This window comes from Pogona vitticeps, chromosome 1 (assembly GCF_051106095.1).
Source record: "Pogona vitticeps strain Pit_001003342236 chromosome 1, PviZW2.1, whole genome shotgun sequence".
Classification (NCBI taxonomy): domain Eukaryota; kingdom Metazoa; phylum Chordata; class Lepidosauria; order Squamata; family Agamidae; genus Pogona; species Pogona vitticeps.
Genome location: NC_135783.1, coordinates 324,614,058 through 324,640,205, shown reverse-complemented (window position 1 = coordinate 324,640,205; position 26,148 = coordinate 324,614,058). Strand labels below are relative to the sequence as shown.

The 26,148-nt window shown below is 44.9% G+C and overlaps 1 protein-coding gene across 18 annotated transcripts in view; it reads left to right on the top strand.

Moving 5' to 3' along the window:
• Positions 1 to 26,148, top strand: part of CEP128 (centrosomal protein 128) — a 268,788-nt gene that overhangs the window by 84,073 nt on the left and 158,567 nt on the right. For all 18 annotated transcript variants that reach the window (XR_013540771.1, XR_013540772.1, XM_078383704.1 and 15 more), the window contains one exon: positions 801 to 965. Coding sequence is in view for 16 of the 18 variants with exons in the window: in XM_078383704.1 (XP_078239830.1) it covers positions 801 to 965 (165 nt within the window). In the remaining 2 variants the exon portion in view is untranslated. The remainder of the gene's footprint in view (positions 1 to 800; positions 966 to 26,148) is intronic.

Here is a 26,148-nt window from a genome sequence, read left to right as displayed (position 1 = left end):
TAGAGAGTGGATTGGGAGACAGTCTTCAGACTGCCTGGTACTGTACTGCCTGGACTGTATTTTCCCTGCCTTCCCTGAACCTTTCTTGACCTAAGAAAAAAAGAAATGAAATATCCCCCTCTAGTGGTCGAAGGCGGAATAGCAGCTTCCCATTAGTTTCTATGGACAGAAAAGAGAAGATATGGATCAAATGGTTTTCAATGCATTCCTATGGGAAATGCAGATTTGACTTGAGAACTTTTTGACTTGAGAACCGCCTTCCAATACAGATTAAGTTCTCAAGTCAAGACCCCACTGTAGTGCAGATTTTTCTGGTTGTTTTAATCTGCAGTGTCTCTCATGTTCTTTGATTCTGGTGTGGATGCTTCGTTTTGTGGTTCCAATATATACCTGGCCACAACTGCAAGGTATCCGATATACTCCTGCAGTGGTGAGGGGGTCCCTTCTGTCCTTTGCTGACTGTAACATTTGTTGTATTTTTGTGGTGGGCTTGAATACTGTTTGTAGGTGGTAGCCTTATTTTCAGTTCAATGTATGAGAATTTAAAAGATAGCACTGTCAGAAATGTGTTTTCTGGGCAGTAGTATACACAAACGCATGCACACACATATGCACAGAGAGAGAAATATTACAGCCACCCAAACAGCTTTTATGGTGTAATTTTCAATGAGATAAATGTAAATAAGACATTTCCTTCATATGAAGTTATATCTAAGCTTCACTTATTAAAATGAATCAAACATGAAGTGTTGACCAAAGAGTTAGGAACTGAAATAAATCTATTTAACTTTGCTCAACAGGCAGAACTTATAGAAGAAAAAAATTTGGTAAAAGCTCATCGTCGACAGGTAGAAAAGATGAAAATTGAATGTGATAAGCTTTCAGAGGAGTTAACCCACAAAGAAGAGGAAAATGCAAAATTTAGGCGAAAATGCCAGCTGATGAAACAGGAATTGGATGAAAAGGTAAAAGAAACATTCTGATCTTGCAGGGTAATAGAGGTCATTCTTTTCAAACTGCATCTATCTTTTGACACCAACTTGCTACAAGTGACTCACTTTTAATTTGGTACTGTATGCCCTTTTCTCTTCATCCTCTCAACATTGCTTCCTTCCTTCCCGGTTCTCCCTTTATGCATTCTTCTTTCTCTATTTGAAAACAGGTAGGAAAACAATAGGATAAAAGATAACAATGCAAGTTGCCCTATGTATGACACAGCTTGGGATTTTGACACTGCAGCTGAAGACTAGGGGTATAGCAAACAGAAAACTTTTTAAAGATTTCCAAGCAACTTTAATATATATTTGTGCCTCAAGTGTATCTTAGGTATTCTCAGTAGAGAGGTCTGTATTGATAATATTCTATGAAAGTGCTCTTAGGCTAGGTCAATTATGCGCTGATGGGAAAAGCAGTCATGATGAGAGATTTTAACTGTGCCAGCAAAATCAACCCAATGTCTAGCAGACCATCAGTTTTAGAAAATGATATGAAGAAATTTGTTGATATAATTTGATCTGTGAGGCTAAGGAGGCTGTCAAGAAACTGGAAAATGAGGGGATGATGGTTTCAGTTGCCTTTGAAATGCAGGCTTGTTAGCTTGTGCTGTGGTGGGTAGGCCAGAAGAGACTATGAAAAATTGCCTGTTAATTGGAAGGTTTTGCCAGCTGTGTTTTATCACTGTGGGAAGGAATTTCCAAGGCTGAAGCCTATTCCTGGTACCAACTAATTAAGAAAATTGGTTTCAGCTGAAAGGAAGGGAAGGGGACAGAGTTAATTTGGAAAAACTTACTGTCTTCAAGCAGATTCAATGAAACTCAGAGACTGATTTGTAAATTCCCTCAAAAGGTCTAGAAATGTGGATGATGGGTGTAAAATGGGTGAGTTTGCTTAGTTTAGACAAGTTTCTCTTAGGAGAACATGCTCACCTGCTGCTTTGTTATGTCATTGTATTCTGCACATGTCCTAGAACCATGTTGAAGTTCTGCTGTATTGTAAGTAGTAGCATAGGATAGCTAGCTTTCTTATTTTCTGTGGGAACTGTTCTGAAATGCTTTGCCTAAAAATATTTTTAAAATGTTATTTTGCTCTATATCTTTTTTGAACTCCATTTGGAAATTTTGAAACTACTTTTTGAACTTTATTCTTTTGACTTCTTTTCACCACACTTACAATAGACCTAATAAATTTTACAGTAGTTTGGTTCTTTTGAGAATAGAGGATTTGCATGCTAAAGAAAGGTCTTACTTTGACCACTTAGTAGATCCATACATTTTGTGTGTGTTTTGGTATTCCTACCTGGCAAAGTTGGCATGCAAGTTGAAATTCTTGGTTCATGAAAGCTGAACCTTATACATTTTGGTAACTCCCTGGAGCCCTGAGGAATCTGAATGACTCAAGGTGAGGGAGGGGTACTAGATAGGAAAACTTCCCCCTAGCCATAAACACTTTCTCCCCCCACCCTAAAGTTACCTGTAACAAGAAAAGTTTGGGCAGTGTTGCTCAGTGGTTTGTGTCAGCTTTTCTGTGTTGGACACAATCTTGACAGAGGCCAAGAGTGGTTCTGAGTGAGCTGCAATCCAAGAGTCTGTACAATAGATGGGCAAAGTTACTTTTTTAGACAGAGGTGCACAGAATCCTGCAGGACTAATTGCCAGAGGAAATTGACAGGGCTGATGGCTAGAGGTAATTGACTTTGCTTCTGTTAGACTCAGCTGCTGCTAGTGATCTCTGTTACTGAATTCTCTAATATAGCTCAGGTGTCACTTGCCTGGCCCCTTTCCTGCGCATTCCAGATATCTGGGCCACCAGATGTACAGAAAATCTGTGCCATTAGTTCCAGCTGCGCTCTTCTGTGCCTCTAGTATGGTGAGGGGATACACCCGTTTTTAGCAGCTCCTCACACTAACCCAGAAATCACATTGTATGACTGTAGATCACTGTGTCAAGATTTCACGTGTTCTATGTAAAACTGAATAGAAAAAGATATTGAGATGGTTAATTTGTATTATGGAGAATGTTGCAACATATAGTATGAAGAGAGATATATCTGTGAAGATTCTCAGTCATTCAGGTAAGGTTATCTCGAAATCGAGTCATGGCAACTGGACTTATTTCTTATTAGTTTGAAACATTTTGCTACTCATACAAGTAGCTTCTTCAGTCTGAAGTGAGTTGATAGGAGACCCCCCTCCATGTGTTTCACTTCCCCCCTGGTCTGAACAGGCTCCTTAGATGGACAAAGGATAGGGTGGGGGAGTTAAAATCACATTTTGCAGTCCTTCTCCACCCATTATCATGGGTCATTAACAGTAATTAACAGTGTTTTTTCTGGTGTGTGTGGTCCTGATCTTTCTGGCGAAGGATGAAAGGGCAGCATGATAAATAGGAGACAGATTGTGTGTAAGGCCTCCACCCCATCTATCAAGAGAACAGAAAAATGAAGCACCTCTCTCTACCAAGGTCTGTGGCATCACAAGGTGATTTCTGCCCCTCCCCTGTGGTACCGTATCAGTGTTTTGACCCCTACATCTGGCAAACCCTGTATGAAAGGTACCGGTCTGAACAGGCTAAACGGCCCCGAACGACACCGGACTTTTCCCTAGCTGCTCCTTTTATGGACTCGAACTGCCTCCGTGCGTCCACTTATGCCCCGGCAGTCTCGGCTCCATCTGCATGCCTTTCTGCCCCATCTAAGTTGACCTCACTACCTCAAAAGTGAGACAAAGCTCGCAAGGCTGTACCTCCACGTCCCACACCTCCGATGCCAGACCCGATGCCACCTCAAGACCCTTTCGAGGTCATGCCGATTCAGTGACACCAAGCCCCCATGACAGAAGGTTTTGGTCTGTCAGACTACCCTTCATCTCCAGGCTGTCCTGCATCTTCGGAGGCACAACACTCTCAGTCCTCCCATGAACCCAAGCTACCTCCCCCGCTTCCAGATACAAGGGTTAGCCATGCTTTGTCTATTTCAGATGACTTCTCCTCCTACTCTACCCTTATCTTCCAAATGGCACAAGCTCTGCACCTCGATACCAAACATCCCCCATCTGCTGATGCCGACCCGGTGTTCGACAACATCAATCAGGAGCGTCCCACTCTTTTGAGTCTTCCTTTCAATAAGTCTATCCTTCAACTTACTAAAGACACTTGGGGAAAACCCCCTTCCACTATGCAACTCTCTCGCTGTACCGATGCCCTCTATAGGACCCATGGTGTCGATGCCGAATTCCTCAATAAGCATCCATTGCCTAACTACATCATCGTTGAGTCCAGTCAAGCTCAAACCCATGCCAGGTGTAAACCTACCCTGGCCAATAAGGATGGCAGAAAAGTTGACACATTGGCGAAATGAATTTACTCTTTGCAATCCTTTTTGCTCAGAAGTATTAGCTACCAGGCAACCATGGGCGCCTTTCAGCGTCATCTCTGGAACCAAGTCCTTCCTCTAATTGATGTGGCCCCTGAGCCCATGAGATCTGATATCATCAATATCCATTCTCAAGCCATTTCTCTGGCCAAATACCAGAGGATTATGGCGACACTCCGCTGAGGCCGCCTCTAAGACTGGTCACCTCCATTTCCATTCGACGCCGTGCCTGGCTCAAGTCCTCCACGATCTCTGACACCAAGTCAAGAATCAAGGACTTGCCCTTTGACGGTGCAGGCCTGTTCAATTCAACAACCGATGACACCATGGAGGACTTCCATAAGAAGCGCAAGACTGCACACTCTTATTCTAATCAGCCTTCTACCTCCTACCAACAACCCTTTTACCGCTCAGGCCAGTTTTACCCCAAGCAATATCAAAATCAAAGGTTCCAACATTACAGGCAATATCACTCCCATCAGACCGACAGGTCCCTACCTGCCCCTCAGCCTTTGATGGCATAGTACCAGCCTCAAAACACTCTTCGTCAACGTCAATCCTTTCATAAAGGACAGCGAAAGGGTAAGTAATATTGACAACTACCTTTGCCTCCCCTTTCTGACATTTCTATTTGCCCACTGAACTGTACCAGCCTAGCCCCATTTTTCCATTGCTGGCAAGCCATTACATCAGACAGATGGGTTTTATCTATCATAGCGTCTGGCTACCTCATAGAATTCTCTGGCTTGCCTCCTTTGTGGTTCATTCGGTACACCCCCTACTCCTCTGCCCTGCAGGATGAGGTTACTAAACTTCTCCAAAAACATGCCATTTTGCCGGTCCCTATTTCGAACTCACACAACGGTTTCTACTCAAAATACTTTACTGTTCCTAAGAAAGATGGAGGTCTTTGCCCCATCCTCGATCTCACTCATCTCAACCATTTCATATCTCCCCGTAAATTCCGCATGATCACACTGGACTCTATTATCCCTTTGCTTTCTCAGGGAGACTGGTTCATCATTATCAACCTGCAGGATGCCTATTTTCATGTCTCCATTCATCTGGACCACCAAAAATTCCTCAGATTCCATTTCAACCGCACTGCCTTGCAATTCTGTGCCCTCCCGTTCGGGCTCTCTACCACCCCTGGACTTTCACCAAGTGTATGGCACCGGTAGCTGCCTTCCTCCGCCTGCAGGGAATGAACATTTATCCCTACATCAACGGTTGGTTGATAGTGGCGACATCATACCATGACGCCATAAAGGCACAAGACACAACTCTCCATACTCTTCAAAGTCTAGGTCTCAAAATCAACCTCAAAAAATCACACCTGATCCCAAAACAAACAGCAAAGTTCATCGGCGTGGAGGTAGACTCCCTCCGCGTAAGAGCTTTTCTGCCTCCAGAAAGAATCACAAAAATTCAAAAGGCTGTCCGCCTTTTCCAAACCCATCACTTTGTTTCGGCACATCATGCCCAACATCTCTTAGGGCTCATGACATCGATGAGGTCTCTGCAGGCATGGTTTCTCTCCCTGTTCAACCCAGTGACAGACCTCCCGTCCTCACTACTGTCGGTAACACCGGAGCTAGCCTCCCAACTCGACTGGTGGATTTGCCCAGACAACCTCCTCATTGGCAGACCTTTCTCCCCCCTGCGACCTTCCATACAGGTCACAACCGACACCAGCCCCACGGGATGGGGAGCCCACTGCCTTCAGCACACAGTCCATGGGCTCTGGTCAACACAAGAACTGCCACTTCACATAAACCATCTGGAACTGTTGGCGATCATCAAGGCGTTTCATGCCTTTCTTCCCCTGATCCAAGGACAGGTAGTGCAGTTGGCAACAGACAACACCACTGCATGTGACAAACCCAGACCTACTGGGATATGCCACAGTTTCACTAAGCTGCCACCAACCATTCCCTATAAGAAGTCACACAGACCAGGGATGGATTTTTAACAAATAAAGGAATAAGGTTTATTTAAACAACACACAGGGAAAATAAAATGATCAGGTGAATAAGATACAGTAACGTGGCTTAGTCTCAATCATACATACACACAGTTTGGTTCACACAGAACACTTAACTTGAAGCACAGACCCTGAACCTATCAGTTCTGGCTAACCATACAGACACCTGAACCTATCAGGTTGGTACTGACTGACACACAGTAGTACCCTGTCTGACACACAGACTCCCACTCAAGCTTCTTCTCTCAGCTCTTCTCCAGCTTCTCCTCTAGCTTCTCCACACACGCTCCACATATATATACAGTACAGCCCCTCCTCCTGATGTCCCGCCTTCCACTCCCCATAGGATGGAACTTTCCCTCCAAACCCATGACAGACAGGTAACATCAGTGCTGTATGTAACACCTCCCCTCTTTATAAGTTGTTTTGTAGGGGGAAAGCTAAGGTGCTTTTCACCAAAAAACAACCTGGACCCAAAACAAACAAAACCAGTCATATAATAATATACAATACCATACTTACTTATACTTACACTCTATTAGGCATTTAAACATTTACCATTAACAATACATCAAGTTACCTTTATTCATACAAACCAACATGTTTAATAAACAGACACATTTGACTTTTTGTCATCAAAATATATACATAGTCCATGTTTCTTTCGCCGTCTTCATTCTTCAGGTCTTCTTGACAAGGCGTCAGCAACACAGTTCACTGACCCTCTGACCACCTTCACTTCAAAGTCATAGTCTTGCAGGTTTAAAGCCCACCTCATAAGTTTGCTATTGTGGGTTTTCATTGTCTTTAACCATTGCAGTGGTGAATGGTCAGTGCACAGAATAAAATGTCTTCCCCAGATGTAAGGCTTGGCCTTCTGGATCGCGTATACTATGGCCAGGCACTCCTTCTCCACGGTTGCCAAATGTCTCTCACCTTTCTGGAGTTTCCTACTCAGGTAGGACACTGGATGCTGGTCACCATTCTCATCCTCCTGGCAAAGAACTGCTCCTACCCCGCTGTTAGACGCATCGGTGTAGATGATGAACTCCCGGTCGAAGTCTGGAGCACGCAGCACTGGATACTGGACGAGCGCCTCCTTCAACCTCTGGAACGCCGCCTCACAGTCGCTGGTCCACGGGATGCGGTCATCAGTCTTCTTCCTCGTCAGATCGGTCAGCGGAGCCGCAATCTCGCTAAACCTCGGGATGAACTTTCTGTAGTAGCCCACCAACCCAAGAAATGATTTGACTTTTTTCTTGGTGTTGGGTCTGGGCCAATCACGAACAGCTTCTATTTTGGCCTCCAGGGGTTTTATCACTCCTCCCCCTACCATGTGACCCAAGTATTTTATTTCTGGGCTACCCAGCTGCAGTTTGTCGTCTTTGCAGGGCCTAGGCCAAAGCACTTCCTCCCCTAGGTTAAAGTGCCTCTCCCTGCCTTCCTGGTCATCCCCAGCTTTCTTTCTGACCTTTTGAGCTTGCAGGGTCTCTGCTGCTAGCTCAAGGTTTCTCTTTAGGTCATTCCTCAAGGTGTCTATGTATGTCACAACGTCTTGTGGGTCATCCTGGGTGATCTGCTCCCAATTTTGTTTGATCAAATCAAGGGGCCCTTTCACCCTTCTCCCAAATAAAAGTTCAAATGGACTGAACCCGGTACTGGCTTGTGGCACTGATCGATAAGCAAACAAAAGGGATTGCAGCTTCTGGTCCCAATTGTTTGGATTCTCTGCCAAGTAAGCCCTAATCATGCGCATTAGAGTCCCATTGAACTTCTCAGTTAACCCATTACTTTCAGGGTGATAGGCAGTGGTTTCCTTGTGCATAATTCCACAGATTTGCCATAACCGTTTCATGAGCTTCGATGTAAACGATGCTCCCAAATCTGTGATTATTTCTGAGGCAAATCCCATCCTGGACATATACCCCACCAAGGCATCTGCCACTGTGTTAATTTCAATGTTAGTCAAGGGTATGGCTTCAGGGTACTGTGACAAACCCAGACCTACTGGGATCTGCCACACGTTAACTAAGCTGCCACCAACCATTCCCTATAATAAGTCACACAGACCAGGGATGGATTTTCAACAAATAAAAGAATAAGGTTTATTTAAAACAACACACAGGGAAAATAAAATGCTCAGGTGAATAAGATATAGTAACGTGGCTTAGTTTCACTCATACATACACACAGTTTGGTTCACACAGAACACTTAACTTGAAGCACAGACCCTGAACCTATCAGTTCTGGCTAACCAACAGACACCTGAACCTATCAGGTTGGTACTCTGACCCACAGTAGTACCCTGTCTGACACACAGACTCCCACACCAGCTTCTTCTTCCCAGCTGCTGCTTCTTCACATCCCAGCGTCTCCACACACGCTCCACATATATATACAGTACAGCCCCTCCTCCTGATGTCCCGCCTTCCACTCCCCATAGGATGGAACTTTCCCTCCAAACCCATGACAGACAGGTAGCATCAGTGCTGTATGTAACACCTCCCCTCTTTATAAGTTGTTTTGTAGGGGGAAAGCTAAGGTGCTTTTTCCCAAAAAACAACCTGGATAAAACACACAAAACAGTTATACATACAAGACCATACTTACTTATACTTACATTCTAAGTTAACCATATCAATTAGGCATTTAAACATTTACCATATACATTACATCAATTTACCTTTATTCATACAAACCAAGTTCAAAAAAACAGGTACATTTGACCTTTTGTCACCAAAATATATACATAGTCCATGTTCTTTCGCCGTCTTCAATCTTCAGGTCTTCTTGACAAGGCGTCAGCAACACAGTTCACTGACCCTCTGACCACCTTCACTTCAAAGTCATAGTCCTGCAGATTTAAAGCCCACCTCATAAGTTTGCTATTGTGGGTTTTCATTGTCTTTAACCATTGCAGTGGTGAATGGTCAGTGCACAGAATAAAATGTCTTCCCCAGATGTAAGGCTTGGCCTTCTGGATCGCGTAGACTATGGCCAAACACTCCTTCTCCACGGTTGCCAAATGTCTCTCACCTTTTTGAAGTTTCCTACTCAGGTAGGACACTGGATGCTGGTCACCATTCTCATCCTCCTGGCACAGAACTGCTCCTACCCCGCTGTTAGACGCATCGGTGTAGATGATAAACTCCCGGTCGAAGTCTGGAGCCCGCAGCACTGGATAGTTGATTAGCGCCTGCTTCAACCTCTGGAACGCCTCCTCACAGTCGCTGGCCCACGGGATGCGGTCATCAGCCTTCTTCCTCGTCAGATCGGTCAGCGGAGCCGCAATCTCGCTAAACCTCGGGATGAACTTTCTGTAGTAGCCCACCAACCCAAGAAATGATTTGACTTTTTTCTTGGTGTTGGGTCTGGGCCAATCACGAACAGCTTCTATTTTGGCCTCGAGGGGTTTTATCATTCCTCCCCCTACTATGTGACCCAAGTATTTTATGTCTGGGCTACCCAGCTGCAGTTTGCTCTCTTTGCAGGGCCTGGGCCAAAGCACTCCCTCCCCTGGGTTAAAGTGCCTCTCCCCGGCTTCCTGGTCATCCCCAGCTTTCTTTCTGACCTTTTGAGCTTGCAGGGTCTCTGCTGCTAGCTCTAGGTTTCTCTTTAGGTCCTTCCTTAAAGAGTCTATGTATGTCACAACTTCTTGTGGGTCATCCTGGGTGATCTGCTCCCAATTTTGTTTGATCAAATCAAGGGGCCCTTTCACCCTTCTCCCAAATAAAAGTTCAAACGGACTGAACCCGGTACTGGCTTGTGGCACTGATCGATAAGCAAACAAAAGGGATTGCAGCTTCTGGTCCCAATTGTTTGGATTCTCTGCCAAGTAAGCCCTAATCATGCGCATTAGAGTCCCATTGAACTTCTCAGTTAACCCATTACTTTCAGGATGATAGGCAGTGGTTTCCTTGTGCTTAATTCCACAGATTTGCCATAACCGTTTCATGAGCTTCGATGTGAACGATGCTCCCAAATCTGTGATTATTTCTGAGGCAAATCCCATCCTGGACATATACCCCACCAAGGCATCTGCCACTGTGTTAGTTTCAATGTTAGTCAAGGGTATGGCTTCAGGGTACCTCGTGGCATGGTCCACAATGGTGAGAATGAACCTATTCCCCCTCTTTGTGGCCTTGGGCAAAGGTCCCACAATATCCACCCCTATGCATTTGAACGGAGTGTCAATCACAGGCAAAGGGCACAACTTTGCTTTGGTCCTGTCGCGGCTATTCCCCTGCCTTTGACACACATCACATTGTTTACAGAACTCCCTGATCTGCCTCCCTATGTCAGGCCAGTAAAAATTCTGTGTGATTCTCTGCTGTGTTTTGTTCACCCCTAAGTGTGCAGCAAACATGTCAGAGTGCCCCCTTTGTAAGATCATGGGGCGATACTTTTCAGGTACCACTAGCTGACTTCGGATCCCATCTCCCCCTTTTGAGATATTCCTCAGGGTCTCTCTATACAAAATCCCCTTTTTCTCTAGAAATCTCACTGGGGTTTCAGGTGTTAGCTGGGCGTCAGTCACCTGTTCAAAACACTTTTGGAGAGTGGCGTCTGCCTTTTGCTCTTGTCCAAATCGGCTGTCTGTGGTTAAGGTTTCCACCACAGCTTTTGAACTCCCCCCACCTGCTTCCGTCTCTGGCTCATCATTACCCCCCTGAACTGTCCCCGTGGTGGCTTGTGAACGTGTAATCACTAGCACCCGTTTCGCATGTTCAGCCAGGTCATTTCCCACGAGCACGGCTGCTGGCAGAGTCGATGAAATCGCTAGCCGCCAAACTCCCCTCCAGCCTTGAAAGTTGACAGGTACCTCCGCGACTGGCAGTGAGATCACCTGCCCCTCAATCCCTGCCACCTTCATGCTCTCATTTGGGATTACATATTCCCTAGGAATAATATCTGGATGGCACAGGGTCACCTGAGAACAAGTGTCCCGCAGCCCCCGATACTGATGGCCAAGTATTCCTACGTCCACCCCTGCTGTTTCAAACAACTGAGAATCTGTTCTCACCAGCAGGCAGCGCCTGACCTCTACAAGAGGACCATTTTCCTCAGCCTGATCAGCAGATGTAGCTGTTCCAGATTGAGTAGCCATGGCAACAGGCTCCCTCAGTGACAATGAGCCTTGCTCTTTCTGGACACAGAACACAGCTTTTGGCTTGGTTCCACTCGAATCCTGAGGCACAATTCCTTTTAGCTGCTTTAATTTCTCACACTCTGAGATTAGATGGCCCTTTCCCTGACAGAAATAACATTTTCTGGTGTATTTTGAATCTCTCTCATCTTGTTTTGGTTTTCCCTCCAAAATCTGAGGTCTTGGTTTCATGTCTGAGGGCTTCCCTTCACCATGGGCCCCTCCCCCTTGCTGGCTTTTCCCTGGTCCCTGAGAGTACTTGCTGTAGGTTTCTTTAGGTTTTCCCACAGATTTCCCCTCACCCAAGGGCTTTCTTATTTGGGAAATAAAATCTGCGATCTCGGCTGCTTCTGCCACAGATTTTGGTTTCCTTTCCCTCACCTGGAATTTCAGTTCCCCATGCAGGACTGAATAGAACTGTTCCAGCGCTATCAAGTCTTTGAGCTGCTGAAAGGTCTCTGTCCCCTCCTGAGATAGCCATTTCTCTAGCAGCCTCACCAATTGGGCCCCCACTTGGGTAAAAGTCTGCTCTGGTTTCTTTGTGAGGGACCTGAATCTTTGCCTCAGCTGTTCTGCATTTATCCCATGTCTTGCAAACACCAGTTTTTTAAACTCTGCAAAATCTCTCATCAGTTCCTGTGGCATCTCTGAATAAACCTCAGCCAGGCTACCACTGATTAAAGATCGCATGATGGTCATCTTCTCAGTTTCCCTCACTGAGAAGTCCACAAACGCTCTTTCCACTAAGGAAAAGAACACCTCAGGACAATCTCCCTTGTGGTACACAGGGAATTTCTTCAGGTCAGCTTTAGACAATTGGCCTCCCTCAGAATCCCTATTGTTATTATTGTTCCGGTTCATCATTTCCAATTTTCTTAATTCAAACGCCATTTTCTCTCTCTGCAATTCCAATTCAAATTGCCTTTGTTTCTCTCTTTCCCTTTGCTCCATTTCAAATTGCCTTTCTCTTTCCTCCCTTCTTTCTCTCTCTAATCTTTCCTCCACTTCAAATTGCCTCATCCTCAGTTCATGCTGTTGGGCTAGGAGCAATTTTCTGAGTTCTGGGTTCTGCTCTCCTGTGCTGTCACCCTGCACTGAGCCAAATTCATCCTCAGAACCTTGGTCTACCTGGGGGTCTTTCACTTCACCCATTTCTGCCATTTGGCTTCGAGTCAAGGGCATAATCCCCCCCAGAACAGGCTACTTTAAAAAGTCAAGCCTCAAAATAAAACGACCACTTTTTTTTCTTTTGCCTCAGAACCAGCTTTCTCTATAGATTGCTGCTGTCCTTCAGCACTAACTTGCAACAGTTGCGAGCCAGAGTCTACCCCCCTCTGCTAGGCCTCTCAGCAGACAAGCTAGCTCACTGCTATTTCACAGTTTTGCCTCAGCTTTTTTCCCGCCAAAACAAGTTGCCTCAGAGCTCCCTAATCTAGTCCCCAATCTGAGGTTACACGTTCTTCTACTAGTGCACCCCCCCGTGAGGTACACCTAGAAGATTACCTACGTGCTCTCAGATTGTCCCTGACTAGACCCCCCTTGCTCTGGGCACACTTGCCAAGGCTTTGCTGTACCACTGGACAACTGGACCAGTCGTATCCCACACGCTGGACACCAATCAATGTGACAAACCCAGACCTACTGGGATCTGCCACACGTTAACTAAGCTGCCACCAACCATTCCCTATAATAAGTCACACAGACCAGGGATGGATTTTCAACAAATAAAAGAATAAGGTTTATTTAAAACAACACACAGGGAAAATAAAATGCTCAGGTGAATAAGATATAGTAACGTGGCTTAGTTTCACTCATACATACACACAGTTTGGTTCACACAGAACACTTAACTTGAAGCACAGACCCTGAACCTATCAGTTCTGGCTAACCAACAGACACCTGAACCTATCAGGTTGGTACTCTGACCCACAGTAGTACCCTGTCTGACACACAGACTCCCACACCAGCTTCTTCTTCCCAGCTGCTGCTTCTTCACATCCCAGCGTCTCCACACACGCTCCACATATATATACAGTACAGCCCCTCCTCCTGATGTCCCGCCTTCCACTCCCCATAGGATGGAACTTTCCCTCCAAACCCATGACAGACAGGTAGCATCAGTGCTGTATGTAACAGGTACCTCGTGGCATGGTCCACAATGGTGAGAATGAACCTGTTCCCCCTCTTTGTGGCCTTGGGCAAAGGTCCCACAATATCCACCCCTATGCATTTGAACGGAGTGTCAATCACAGGCAAAGGGCACAACTTTGCTTTGGTGCTGTCACGGTTATTCCCCTGCCGTTGACACACATCACATTGTTTACAGAATTCTTTGATCTGCTTCCCTATTTCAGGCCAGTAAAAATTCTGTGTGATTCTCTGCTGTGTTTTGTTCACCCCTAAGTGCGCAGCAAACATGTCAGAGTGCCCCCTTTGTAAGATCATGGGGCGATACTTTTCAGGTACCACTAGCTGACATCGGATCCCATCTCCCCCTTTTGAGATATTCCTCAGGGTCTCTCTATACAAAATCCCCTTTTTCTCTAGAAATCTCACTGGGGTTTCAGGTGTTAGCTGGGCGTCAGTCACCTGTTCAAAACACTTTTGGAGAGTGGCGTCTGCCTTTTGCTCTTGGCCAAATCGGCTGTCTGTGGTTAAGGTTTCCACCACAGCTTCTGAACTCCCCCCACCTGCTTCCGTCTCTGGCTCATCATTACCCCCCTGAACTGTCCCCGTGGTGGCTTGTGAACGTGTAATCACTAGCACCCGTTTCACATGTTCAGCCAGGTCATTTCCCACGAGCACGGCTGCTGGCAGAGTCGATGAAACCGCTAGCCGCCAAACTCCCCTCCAGCCTTGAAAGTTCACAGGTACCTCCGCTACTGGCAGTGAGATCACCTGCCCCTCAATCCCTGCCACCTTCATGCTCTCATTTGGGATTACATATTCCCTAGGAATAATATCTGGATGGCACAGGGTCACCTGAGAACCAGTGTCCCGCAGCCCCCGATACTGATGGCCAAGTATTCCTACGTCCACCCCTGCGGTTTCAAACAACTGAGAATCTGTTCTCACGAGCAAGCATCGCTTGACCTCCACAAGAGGACCATTTTCCTCAGCCTGATCAGCAGATGTAGCTGTTCCAGATTGAGTAGCCATGGCAACAGGCTCCCTCAGTGACAAGGAGCTTTGCTCTTTCTGGACACAGAACACAGCTTTTGGCTTGGTTCCACTCGAATCCTGAGGCACAATTCCTTTTAGCTGCTTTAATTTCTCACACTCTGAGATTAGATGGCCCTTTCCCTGACAGAAATAACATTTTCTGCTATATTTTGAGTCTTTCTCATCGTGTTTTGGTTTTCCCTCCAAAATCTGAGGTCTTGGTTTCATGTCTGAGGGCTTCCCTTCACCATGGGCCCCTCCCCCTTGCTGGCTTTTCCCTGGTCCCTGAGAGTACTTGCTGTAGGTTTCTTTAAGTTTCCCCATCGCTTTCCCCTCACCCAAGGGCTTTCTTATTTGGGAAATAAAATCTGCGATCTCGGCTGCTTCTGCCACAGATTTTGGTTTCCTTTCCCTCACCTGGAATTTCAGTTCCCCATGCAGGACTGCATAGAACTGTTCCAGCGCTATCAAGTCTTTGAGCTGCTGAAAGGTCTCTGTCCCCTCCTGAGATAGCCATTTCTCTAGCAGCCTCACCAGTTGGGCCCCCACTTGGGTAAAAGTCTGCTCTGGTTTCTTGGTGATTGACCTGAATCTTTGCCTCAGCTGTTCCGCATTTATCCCATGTCTTGCAAACACCAGTTTTTTAAACTCTGCAAAATCTTTCATCAGTTCCTGTGGCATCTCTGAATAAACTCCAGCAAGGCTGCCACTGATTAAAGATCGCATGATGGTCATCTTCTCAGTTTCCCTCACTGAGAAGTCCACAAACGCTCTTTCCACTAGGGAAAAGAACACCTCAGGACAATCTCCCTTGTGGTACACAGGGAATTTCTTCAGGTCAGCTTTAGTCAATTGGCCTCCCTCAGAATCCCTATTGTTATTATTGTTCTGATTCATCAGTTCCAGTTTTCTTAACTCAAACGCCATTCTTTCTTTTTCCAGAGCAATTTTCTCTCTCTCCCTCTCTATCTCAAATTGCCTTTGTTTCTCTCTTTCCCTTTCCTCCATTTCCCTCACCCTCAGTTCATGCTGTTGGGCTATGAGCATTTTCCTGAGTTCTGGGTTCTGTTCTCCTGTGCTGTCACCCTGCACTGAGCCAAATTCATCCTCAGAACCTTGGTCAACCTGGGGGTCTTTCACTTCACCCATTTCTGCCATTTGGCTTCAAGTCAAGGGCATAATCCCCCCCCCAGAACAGGCTGCTTTCAAAAGTCAAGCCTCAAAATAAAGCGACCACTTTTTTTTTCCTTGCCTCAGAAGCAGCTTTCTCTATAGATTGCTGCTGTCCTTTCAGCACTAACTTGCAACAGTTGCGAGCTAGAGTCCACCCCCCTCTGCTGGGCCTCTCAGCAGACAAGCTAGCTCACTGCTATTTCACAGTTTTGCCTCAGCTTTTTCCCGCCAAAACAGGCTGCCTCAGAGCTCCCTAATCTAGCCCCCAATCTGAGGTTACACGTTCTTCTACTAGTGCACCCCCCCCCGTGAGGCACACCTAGAAGATTACCTACGCGCTCTCAGATTGTCCCTGACTAGACCCCCCTTGCTCTGGGCACACTTGCCAAGGCTTTGCTGTACCACTGGACAACTGGACCAGTCGTATCCCACACGCTGAACACCAATCAATGTAACAACCCCAGACCTACTGGGATATGCCACAGTTTCACTAAGCTGCCACCAACCATTCCCTATAAGAAGTCACACAGACCAGGGATGGATTTTTAACAAATAAAGGAATAAGGTTTATTTAAACAACACACAGGGAAAATAAAATGATCAGGTGAATAAGATACAGTAACGTGGCTTAGTCTCAATCATACATACACACAGTTTGGTTCACACAGAACACTTAACTTGAAGCACAGACCCTGAACCTATCAGTTCTGGCTAACCATACAGACACCTGAACCTATCAGGTTGGTACTGACTGACACACAGTAGTACCCTGTCTGACACACAGACTCCCACTCAAGCTTCTTCTCTCAGCTCTTCTCCTGCTTCTCCTCTAGCTTCTCCACACACGCTCCACATATATATACAGTACAGCCCCTCCTCCTGATGTCCCGCCTTCCACTCCCCATAGGATGGAACTTTCCCTCCAAACCCATGACAGACAGGTAACATCAGTGCTGTATGTAACGTCTTGTGCTGTATGTAACGTCTTCTATGTCAACAAGCAAGGAGGTACCCACTCCCCTTCTCTGCTCTACCTAGCTATTGACCTTTGGGAGTGGTGCTATTCCAACCATGTTTTCCCTACTACTGTCCACATTTCCACCGACGACAACACCTTGGCCGATCGGCTCAATCGGCTTCCGACGAGAACTCACGAATGGACCCTGAACGATGTCATATTCCAGAGGCTATGCGAACAATGGGGCACGCCTTCAATAGACCTCTTTGCATCCGATGCCAACAAGAAATGTGCCTGATTCTGCTCCAGAGCAGGAAGGGACAGCACCTCTCTGGGAGACGCATTCCTGATGGACTGGTCTCACGATCTTCTCTACGTAGTTCCCCCTCTACCTCTCATCCAGAGGGTAATTGTCTGTCTCCGGCAAGACGTCGCCAACATGATCCTGATAGCCCCGTACTGGCCCCGCCAGCCATGGTTCACTCACCTGGTCTCGATGTCGTAGGACATGCTCCGTCTTCCTCTCCGCCCAGATCTCCTCTCGCTCGACCACAGCCTCGTCCTTCACCCCGACTTCGCCTGTCTCAGTCTTGCAGCTTGGAGGATACTCCCAACGTCATGAACATTCTCCTTTGGGCCCGCAAACCTTCCACTACTCTCCTATATGAGAACAAATGGAAGTCCTTTCTAAAATATACTCAGGACAATGACTTACCTGCTGTACCTGTCTCTTTGAAGACCCTACTCACTTACCTCCTTCATCTCTTCAGTTTCGGTCTATCAGCCATCATGGCTCATCATCTGGACGACTCCCCTTCCTCCAAGTTGTTCTCTCACCCAACTGTCAAGAAATTCCTCAAAGGGCTCAACAACATTCGCCCTCCTCAACAACGTATCACCCCCCAGTGGTCACTGCAGCTGGTTCTCCATTCGAGCCCATGGCGTCTATTGACCTCAAATTCCTGACCCTTAAATTGGCCTCCCTCGTTGCAATCATGCCAGCCAAACGAGCTAGCGAGCTTGCAGTTCTCCGGGCTGATCCTCCCTTTATCCAGTTTCACCCCGATAAAGTGACTTTACTTTGATGTTTCCTTTCTCCCGAAGGTGGTCTCCGACTTCCACCTCAAACAACCCATCATACTGCTGTGCTTTTTCAAATCTCCTTCCTCATCCCTGGAACATATGCTCCATAACCTTGATGTCAGACGTGCCCTGGCCTTCTATGTTGAAAGGACAAAAACTTTCAGAAAGTCCAATAAACCTTTTCTTTGCTTTCATGGCCCAAACAAAGGGGCCCTGGCCTCCTCTCAATCCATAGCACGCTGGATTGTACAGACTATTTCCCTGGCTCACAACTTGTCGGGGAAATCCCCTCCAGAACATTTGACAGCTCATTCAACCAGGGTACTGTCCACCTCTACTGCCTTTCAACGTGGCACCGAGGTTCCTGACATCAGTCGTGCTGCTACGTGATTCACACTGTCCACGTTTGTCAAACATGACCGGCTGGACGTCAGAGCACGGCAAGATGCTGCATTTGGCAGAGCTGTCCTGTCATCCTTCTTACTGTGATGACCCACCAACTGGTAAGTGCAGCTTGCTAGTCACCCATATGTGTGCATTCACAGAGGCCACGAAAAAGAAAGAGAGGTTACTTACCTGTAACCATAGTTCTTTGAGTGGTCCTCTGAAATCACACAACCCGCCCATCCTTCCCCTTTATCCGTCACGGGTCGATTATATAATTAATTAATTCTTTCCTTCATACCCGGCGGATAAAATTCAGGAACTGGGGAAGATGGTGGGTGGGAGTAGCATATACCTCATGGAGGATCACACCATAAAATTGTTACTTTTAGCTCTAGAATCTTCGGAGAGAGTCAGCGCAGGCGCAGACAATACCCATATGTGTGAATTCACAGAGGACCACTCAAAGAACTATGGTTACAGGTAACCTTTTTTTAAAGGAAACTATTAAGTAAGTTCTCCTTCATGGATTGCTGCCTTGTCGTGGCGAAGAGGCATGAGTAATTCTGGGAAGCAATGGCCTATGCTGTGCAGGGACACCCAAGATGTATGGGTCATAGTGGAGAGTTTGGACTAAACACGATCCACCTGGAGCAGGAATTGGCAAGCCACTCCAATATCTTTGCCAAGAAAACCCTATGGACAGAAACAAAAGGCTAAAAGATATGACGCTGGAAGATGAGCCCCTCAGCCACCCAGGTCGGAAGGCGTCCAACATGCTACTGAGGAAGAGCGGAGAAGTACAAGTAGCTCCAGAGCTAATGAAGTGGTTGAGCCAAAGCCGAAAGGACGCTTAGCTGCGCATATGCCTGGAAATGAAAGGAAAGTCTGGTGCTGCAAATAAAAATACTGCACAGGAACCTGGAATGTAAGATCTATGAACCTTGGTAAGCTGGATGTGGTCAAACAGGAGATGGCAAGAATAAACATTGACATCCTGGGCATCAGTGAACTAAAATGGACGGGAATGGGCAAATTCAGTTCAGACGATTACCATATCTACTATTGTGGGCAAGAATCCCGTAGAAGAAATGGAGTAGCCCTGATAGTCAACAAAAGAGTTTACTGGGATACAATCTCAAAAATTATAGAATTATTTCAATATGAGTCCAAAGCAGACCTTTCAATATCACAAGTTTATGGACCAACCACCAATGCTGAAGAGGCTGAAATTAACCAATTCTGTGAAGACTTACAACACCTTCTAGAACTGACACCAAAGAAAGATGTTCTTGTCATTATAGGGGACTGGAATGTTAAAGGAGGGAGTCAAGAGATAAAAGGAACAACAGGTATGTTGGCCTTGGAGTTCAGAACAAAGCAGGGCAAAGGCTAATAGAATTTTGTCAAGAGAATAAGCTGGTCATCACAAACACTTTTTAGCAACAACACAAGAGGCGACTCTACATATGGACATCTCCAGATGGGCAATACAATGGTGCCTCGACTTATGACCATAATCTGTTTCAGAAGATGGACGTAACTTGAAATGGTAGTAAGTTGAAGCATAATTTCCCATAGGAATGCATTAAAATACAATTAATGCATTCCGACTGAAGAAAAAGAATCATTAAAAAAATCACTGCAAGACTCAATGGAAACGCGATTAATCCCGTCTGGCCAAAGTGGGGGGGGGGGAAGCAATCAAGCGTGCAAGACCCTTTGGAAATGCACAAAAAACAAATGGAGCAGATCAGAAATGCACAGATAATCAAGGGGCCAGGTCAGAAATGCAAAGAAAACAAAGGAAAAAGCAAGGGAAGGATGCAGGGCCCATTGGAAATTGGGAAAAAACCAAGAAGCAACCAACCCCCCCAAGACCCATCAGAAATGGGGGAGGAAAGCCAAAAAAACAAACAAATCCCACAAGACCCATCGGAAATGGGGAAAACACTCCTCAAAAGCAACTAAACCCCCCAAGACCCATCAAAAATGCGGAGGGAAAGCCAAAAAACAAACGAACCCCCCCAAGACCCATCAGAAATGGTGACAAAAACCCCAAAATGCAACTAAACCCTGCATGACCCTTCAGAAATGGGAGGGGGAAACAAAAACCAAACAAACCCCCCAAGACCCACCACAGAACAGAAACATAACTCCCCATCCCAAAACCACGCTGCAAAAAACACCCAGAACAGTTTTTAAAAAGCAGAAAACAGCATCATAGCTTACCAGGCAGTCCCAAGCCTCCAATGACGACACACACACTCTAACTGCTGGGATGAAAGAACTATAAAGAAGCAGCCTCGTCACCACCCACAGTTAGAAATTTGAATTTCCGACCTTTTTCTGTTCGTAAATGGAAGCTCCAGTCCAAGTAGAAGCAAAATTTTGTGACTGGAGCTGGTCATAACTCGAAATGGTCAACCAGATTGCTAACATGGTCTGGATTATGGAGAAAGCCAGAGAATTCCAGAAAAACCATCTACTTCTGCTTCATTGACTATACTTCATTGACTGTGTGGACCACAGCAAACTATGGTAAGTCCTTAAAGAAATGGGAGTGCCTGACTACCTTGTCTATCTCCTGAGAAACCTATACTGTATGTGGGACAGGAAGCAACAGTTAGAACTGGGTATGGAACAACTGATTGGTTCAAAATTGGGAAAGGAGTACGACAAGGCTGTATATTGTCTCCCTGCTTATTCAATTTATATGCAGAATACGTCATGTGAAAGGCTGGACTGGAGGAATCCCAAACTGGAATTAAGATTGCAGGAATAAATATCAACAACCTCAGACATGCAGATGATACCACTCTGATGGCAGAAAGTGAGGAGGAATTAAAGAACCTCTTAATGAGGGTGAAAGAGGAGAGCACAAAAAACGGTCTGTAGCTCAACATCAAAAAAACTAAGATCATGGCCACTGTTCCCATCACCTCCTGGCAAATAGAAGGGGGAAGATATGGAGGCAGTGACAGATTTTACTTTCTTGGTCTTCATGATCATTGCAGAGGGTGACAGCAGCCGCAGAATTAAAAGACACCTGCTTCTTGAGAGGAAAGCGATGACAAACCTAGACAGCATCTCAAAAAGCAGAGATATCACCTTGCTGACAAAGGTCCGAATAATCAAAGCTATGGTTTTTCCTGTCGTGATATATGGAAGTGAGAGCTGGACCATAAAGAAGGCTGACTGCCGAAGAATAGATGCTTTTGAATTGTGGTGCTGGAGGAGACTCTTCAGAGTCCCCTGGAGTGCAAAGAGGAGAATCCTGTCTATTTTGAAGGAAATCAACCCTGAGTGCTCACTGGAAGGACAGATCCTGAAGCTGAGGTTCCAATACTTTGGCCATCTCATGAGAAGAGAAGACTCCCTGGAAAAGACCCTGATGTTGGGAAAGTGTGAAGGCAAGAGGAGAAGGGGACGGCAGAGGAGGAGATGGATGGACAATGTCATCGACGCAACCAACATGAATTTGACCAAACTCCTGGAGGCAGTGGAAGACAGCCGTGCTTGGCATGCTCTGTTCCATGGAGTCACAAAGAGTCATACATGACTTAACAACTAACCAACAAATTAAATTATTTACATAATTTTGTGTGAATCATAGCAGAGGGATATACTCTGCATTTAGTTTTCCTATGAATGGTCAGATTTAATAGCCGTAAATTATTTTTAGTTATGTGTTCAAAATTTATAGGGAGTTCTGGAATAGTTTAAAAACTATTTTTCAACTAATTGTTCTCTTGATACAGATCAGTTTGTCCTAGAGTTGTATTTGAAGATAATGATTTGTCATTTGATTATTTGTTTGGCTGCATATAATTACAACACTGAGTAAACAGAATGGTAGAGCAGAGAGGCCTTACATCTGATTATTCATGGTTTTGCTTGCATCTTCCTGTTCTTTTTTGAGGGATTGTGTTTCTTTTGCGCAGAACACATTAAACTTTTTAAAACTTTAATTTGTTTCCCATTACATCTTCTGCCGTGAACGTAAAAGACTTTGACATATTCTGTATTGTTTCATTTGTGTATTCTTCAGCTTTTTGCTTGTGGTTTTGGAGTTTTTTCCTACCAAATCATTGTCATTGTTGTTCTTGTCTGATGTTTTCTTAGAAAGCTCTGTTTTGCAGATTATGTTTTGTCCCTGCTGAAAACACCAAACTTCTTTACTCCACACCAGCATATTAGTTTCTGTATGTCTGGTAACACTTTTGTGTCTTTGTCTTACTAATTATTCTGTGGGAGGTTGCAGGAATAGGCAGTGGGATTTAACAGGTTCCAACTACCAGGACGTGATGAATTAATAATATGAGGTTCCAATGGAAGCATAGAAAAGCACACATTGCCCTTTTTTAATGAGTTGTAGGTTCATCCTGTAATTTGAAGGAGTCAAAGACAGCATCCCATAGAAAGTTACTTAACGTTTTCTGTGTTCTCTAGCCCATTCCTTAAGCAACTGAAATGATGCTTAGAACTTTGGCTTGGAAATAAAAGTCACGCTGGTGCATTCCAGCCACTTCCAAAGAGTGTCACAGCCAAAGCTGTGTTTGGATTTGCACTTACTGATGACAGACATTCTGATGACTCTTCTGCTGCAAGGTTATAATTAAAAAGAGAACATGAGAGCACATATTCAGCTTTCACCAAATCAAAATAATTCCGTGAACAAAAAGGCACCATGATTGAATCCTTACAGTGTGTTTTTTGGATCAGAACAGAGCAGCTGCTCAGGGCGAACCCTTTTATAAAGTCAAAGAGAAATCCGTCAAATAAGAAAATGTCAAACATGTTTTCATTTCTGATGAGAAGACCACACTGAGATTTCATTTTGCTTGATAGCTGTTTGAAACATATATTAAATATATTTTCGTTGTATCCTTAAGCTGAAAAAAAAGAGAAAATGAACCATTGACTCTATACAAAATATGTAAATGGAAGCCTTTGTGGTTTCTCCCCACACATAATAAGGCTGTACTTTTATAAAACAAACAAGTCAGTGCATAAGAGAAACTGGCTTTTGTGATGAAATGGTGGACATCAAATACTTTAAAGTCATCTCTTTTTCCATGCCGCAGTAATGGAATATTACTTGAATGTCACATGAATTAAAAAACTGCAAAAATGTCTCAAGGGCAAAGTCCCAACTTGACATTTCTATCTAGTTAACAGCCACAGTGACCATTAGATCAGGCTTGTCCAACCTTGGCCCTCCAGATGTTCTTAGACTACAGCTCCCAGAAGCATTCACCACCACCTCTGCTGGCCAGGATTTCTGGGAGTTGAAGTCCAAGAACATCTGGAGGGCCAAGTTTGGACACCACTGCATTAGATGATTGTCCACATCCCCTGGTTTTCTGTGTGTGCCAGGTGTGCGCAGGTGTATTTCTTGTTTTCTACAACATCCCTACCAACTCATGCTGTCCAGTAATCACTGTTCTGTGCACCAGTGGCACCTTTAGAGTACCCATGTATGGAAGGCATTAGTTGATAAGTTGCTGTGTTAAATGCCATAATGCTGTCACAGATCCCAGCCTACAATTCCTCCCACAGAGCATGCACAAAAGCATTTCCAAGACATCAATGGGCCACCTTATTAGAGGTGTTCAAGGCCTATAAGATGCTCACAGGTAAAACTGCCTATGTCACAGTCTTCCCGAAACTGTGGTTCAAATCCCAGGGGAGAATCAGTAACTCCATGCAGGCGGTGTTCATGACCCGAACTTATTTGTGTCTATGTTTTATGTGATAGGATAGGTATTTTGTGAGATTAGACAAGGAAAGGTACATACAACAATCACAGATTTACAGAAGGGAACGTGCAGTGTGGTTATCACTGAGTAAAAAAGGCAATGTAATGAGAAAATAGGAGCCCAGTGGTCAAACTGCAGTACTGCAGTCAAACTTCTCTTCACAGAGTTCAACCTGACAGGTCCAGGTAGCCTGGTTAAGGATGACTCAGCCTTCCATCCTTCTGAGGTCAGTAAAATGAATACAGTACCTAGCTTATGCGGGGCGGGGACAATGTATTCTTTGCATAATTATATCTGTGAAGATTCTGCATAATTATGTTGTAAATTGCCCAGAGAGTGCTTAGCACTGTGGGGTGGTATGCAAATCCAGTCAATCAATCATCAGTCAATCTGCAAGCAAGGAAGGAAGGATTTAAGTCCCAGCCCTTGAAAAATATGAGAATTGTACCTTGCCAGCATCAAGAATAGCGGATGCAAAAAGGAGGAAACTTAAGAATTAAAATTGGAAACTTCCTACTTCATGGAGTAATATCCTAGCTCTACAAATAGAAAAGTCCTGGTTGCCTTATCTCCAAAGACATAGAACTGAGAAAGGTACAGAAACAGGCAGCCAAAATTATTAGGATGGTGATGCATTTTACTTATGAGGGAAAGCTGAAATATTTGGAACTTTTAAAGTGTTTCTTTCATTCCCTCCGTGTGGTAAAGGGTTTTTAAAATCATGAGGAGATGGATAGAGGTTTCCTCTTCCTTTCTTAATAATAGAGCTTAGCCTTTTCAAATGAAATTGATTGGCAGTGTGTTCAGAACAGACATTAGGTGGCATTTCTTCATACACAGAATATATAGGGTTGTATCTAGTACTGTCCCTTGCTGATGGAAAGTGCCTTGACTGAGTGGGGTCTTTTTTGGTGGAATGAAAAGGGATGCACTGTTCACTAATTTCTCCCTCCCTTGCTTTGTCTCGAGTTTTCAAATCTGCTTCGAAGGGGGTGGGACAGTGTGAATGCAAGAATACTGAAGATTATTTTCTGCTTTTGGAACTGTCTGCTGTATGAAACACTCTTGCACCAGCAAAGGAATATCATTGAATGCCAGTCATAATGACTGTTAAATAGTGGATTCATAACTCCAAGTCATAAATCAGCATGCCTTTATTCAGCATTCCCGGTCAACAAGATAAGGACAAGAATGCTTAGTAAAACACACATGCACATTTATACAACGCTTACACAAGGAACCACCCCACTCCCACTAATTACGTGCAGCTGGCCAACAACATAACAGCACAGGCAAAAACTGTTCCCAGTCCTATACTCACTACATAAGTAACAATGACCATAGAATTCCCTGTTGCAAAATATGGTCCTCACCTTCTCAGGTTAGAGAAAGGAATGTAAGATGGCACAGCCTGTAAATCACAGAGCCTCCAGTCAATAATCTGGGGATTCCCTTTTGTGGTCTTGGGAGTGTTTTACATTCTGCTACCCTTCCTTTTTTGTAGGCATAGTGAATGATGGGACTGAATCTGGAGAAAACTCTATTTTTTCCTCACCGTATCCCAAACCATGTTCATTATTCCTTCCATGTGCTGGTGATATTGCAAAAATCCTGTCCCAACTGGTGGATATATAACTCAAGAGTAGGATTGCTCTGTTAATCATTCTCTGTTAGTCTCTTCTACCAAATATATGCTGATGCCTTAAACTAAGCTGTCATGATTGGGGCATTTGTTCTCTTAGGTGAAAGATGTCATTCAGCACTGAAGTGTAAAATTAAATCATTTTCCTTTTGAATAAATCTTTAGAGGGCAGGGTATGATTTGCTCTCTGAGTTCTGCCTATTTGCTGGGTGGAATAATTTACAGAGAACACTAGTGACTATGGCTTTCTTTACCAATTCTGTAAGACATAGAGGAAAGCTAAAGGTGACCGTATCCTTCCTGTGATGGGCCTACATACTGCTGTTGCTGCCTACTGCTGCCTAAGTGATGTTGGCTCTTCTCCAGCTCATTTATTCCCTGATGCTAAGTTTTCCACTTTGGCTCAACTTTCCTTAGCATTCAAAGGCCATCTTAACTTTGTGCCTCTAGCACAGTAAATGCTGTACAGTGGCTAAAGTGGAAGG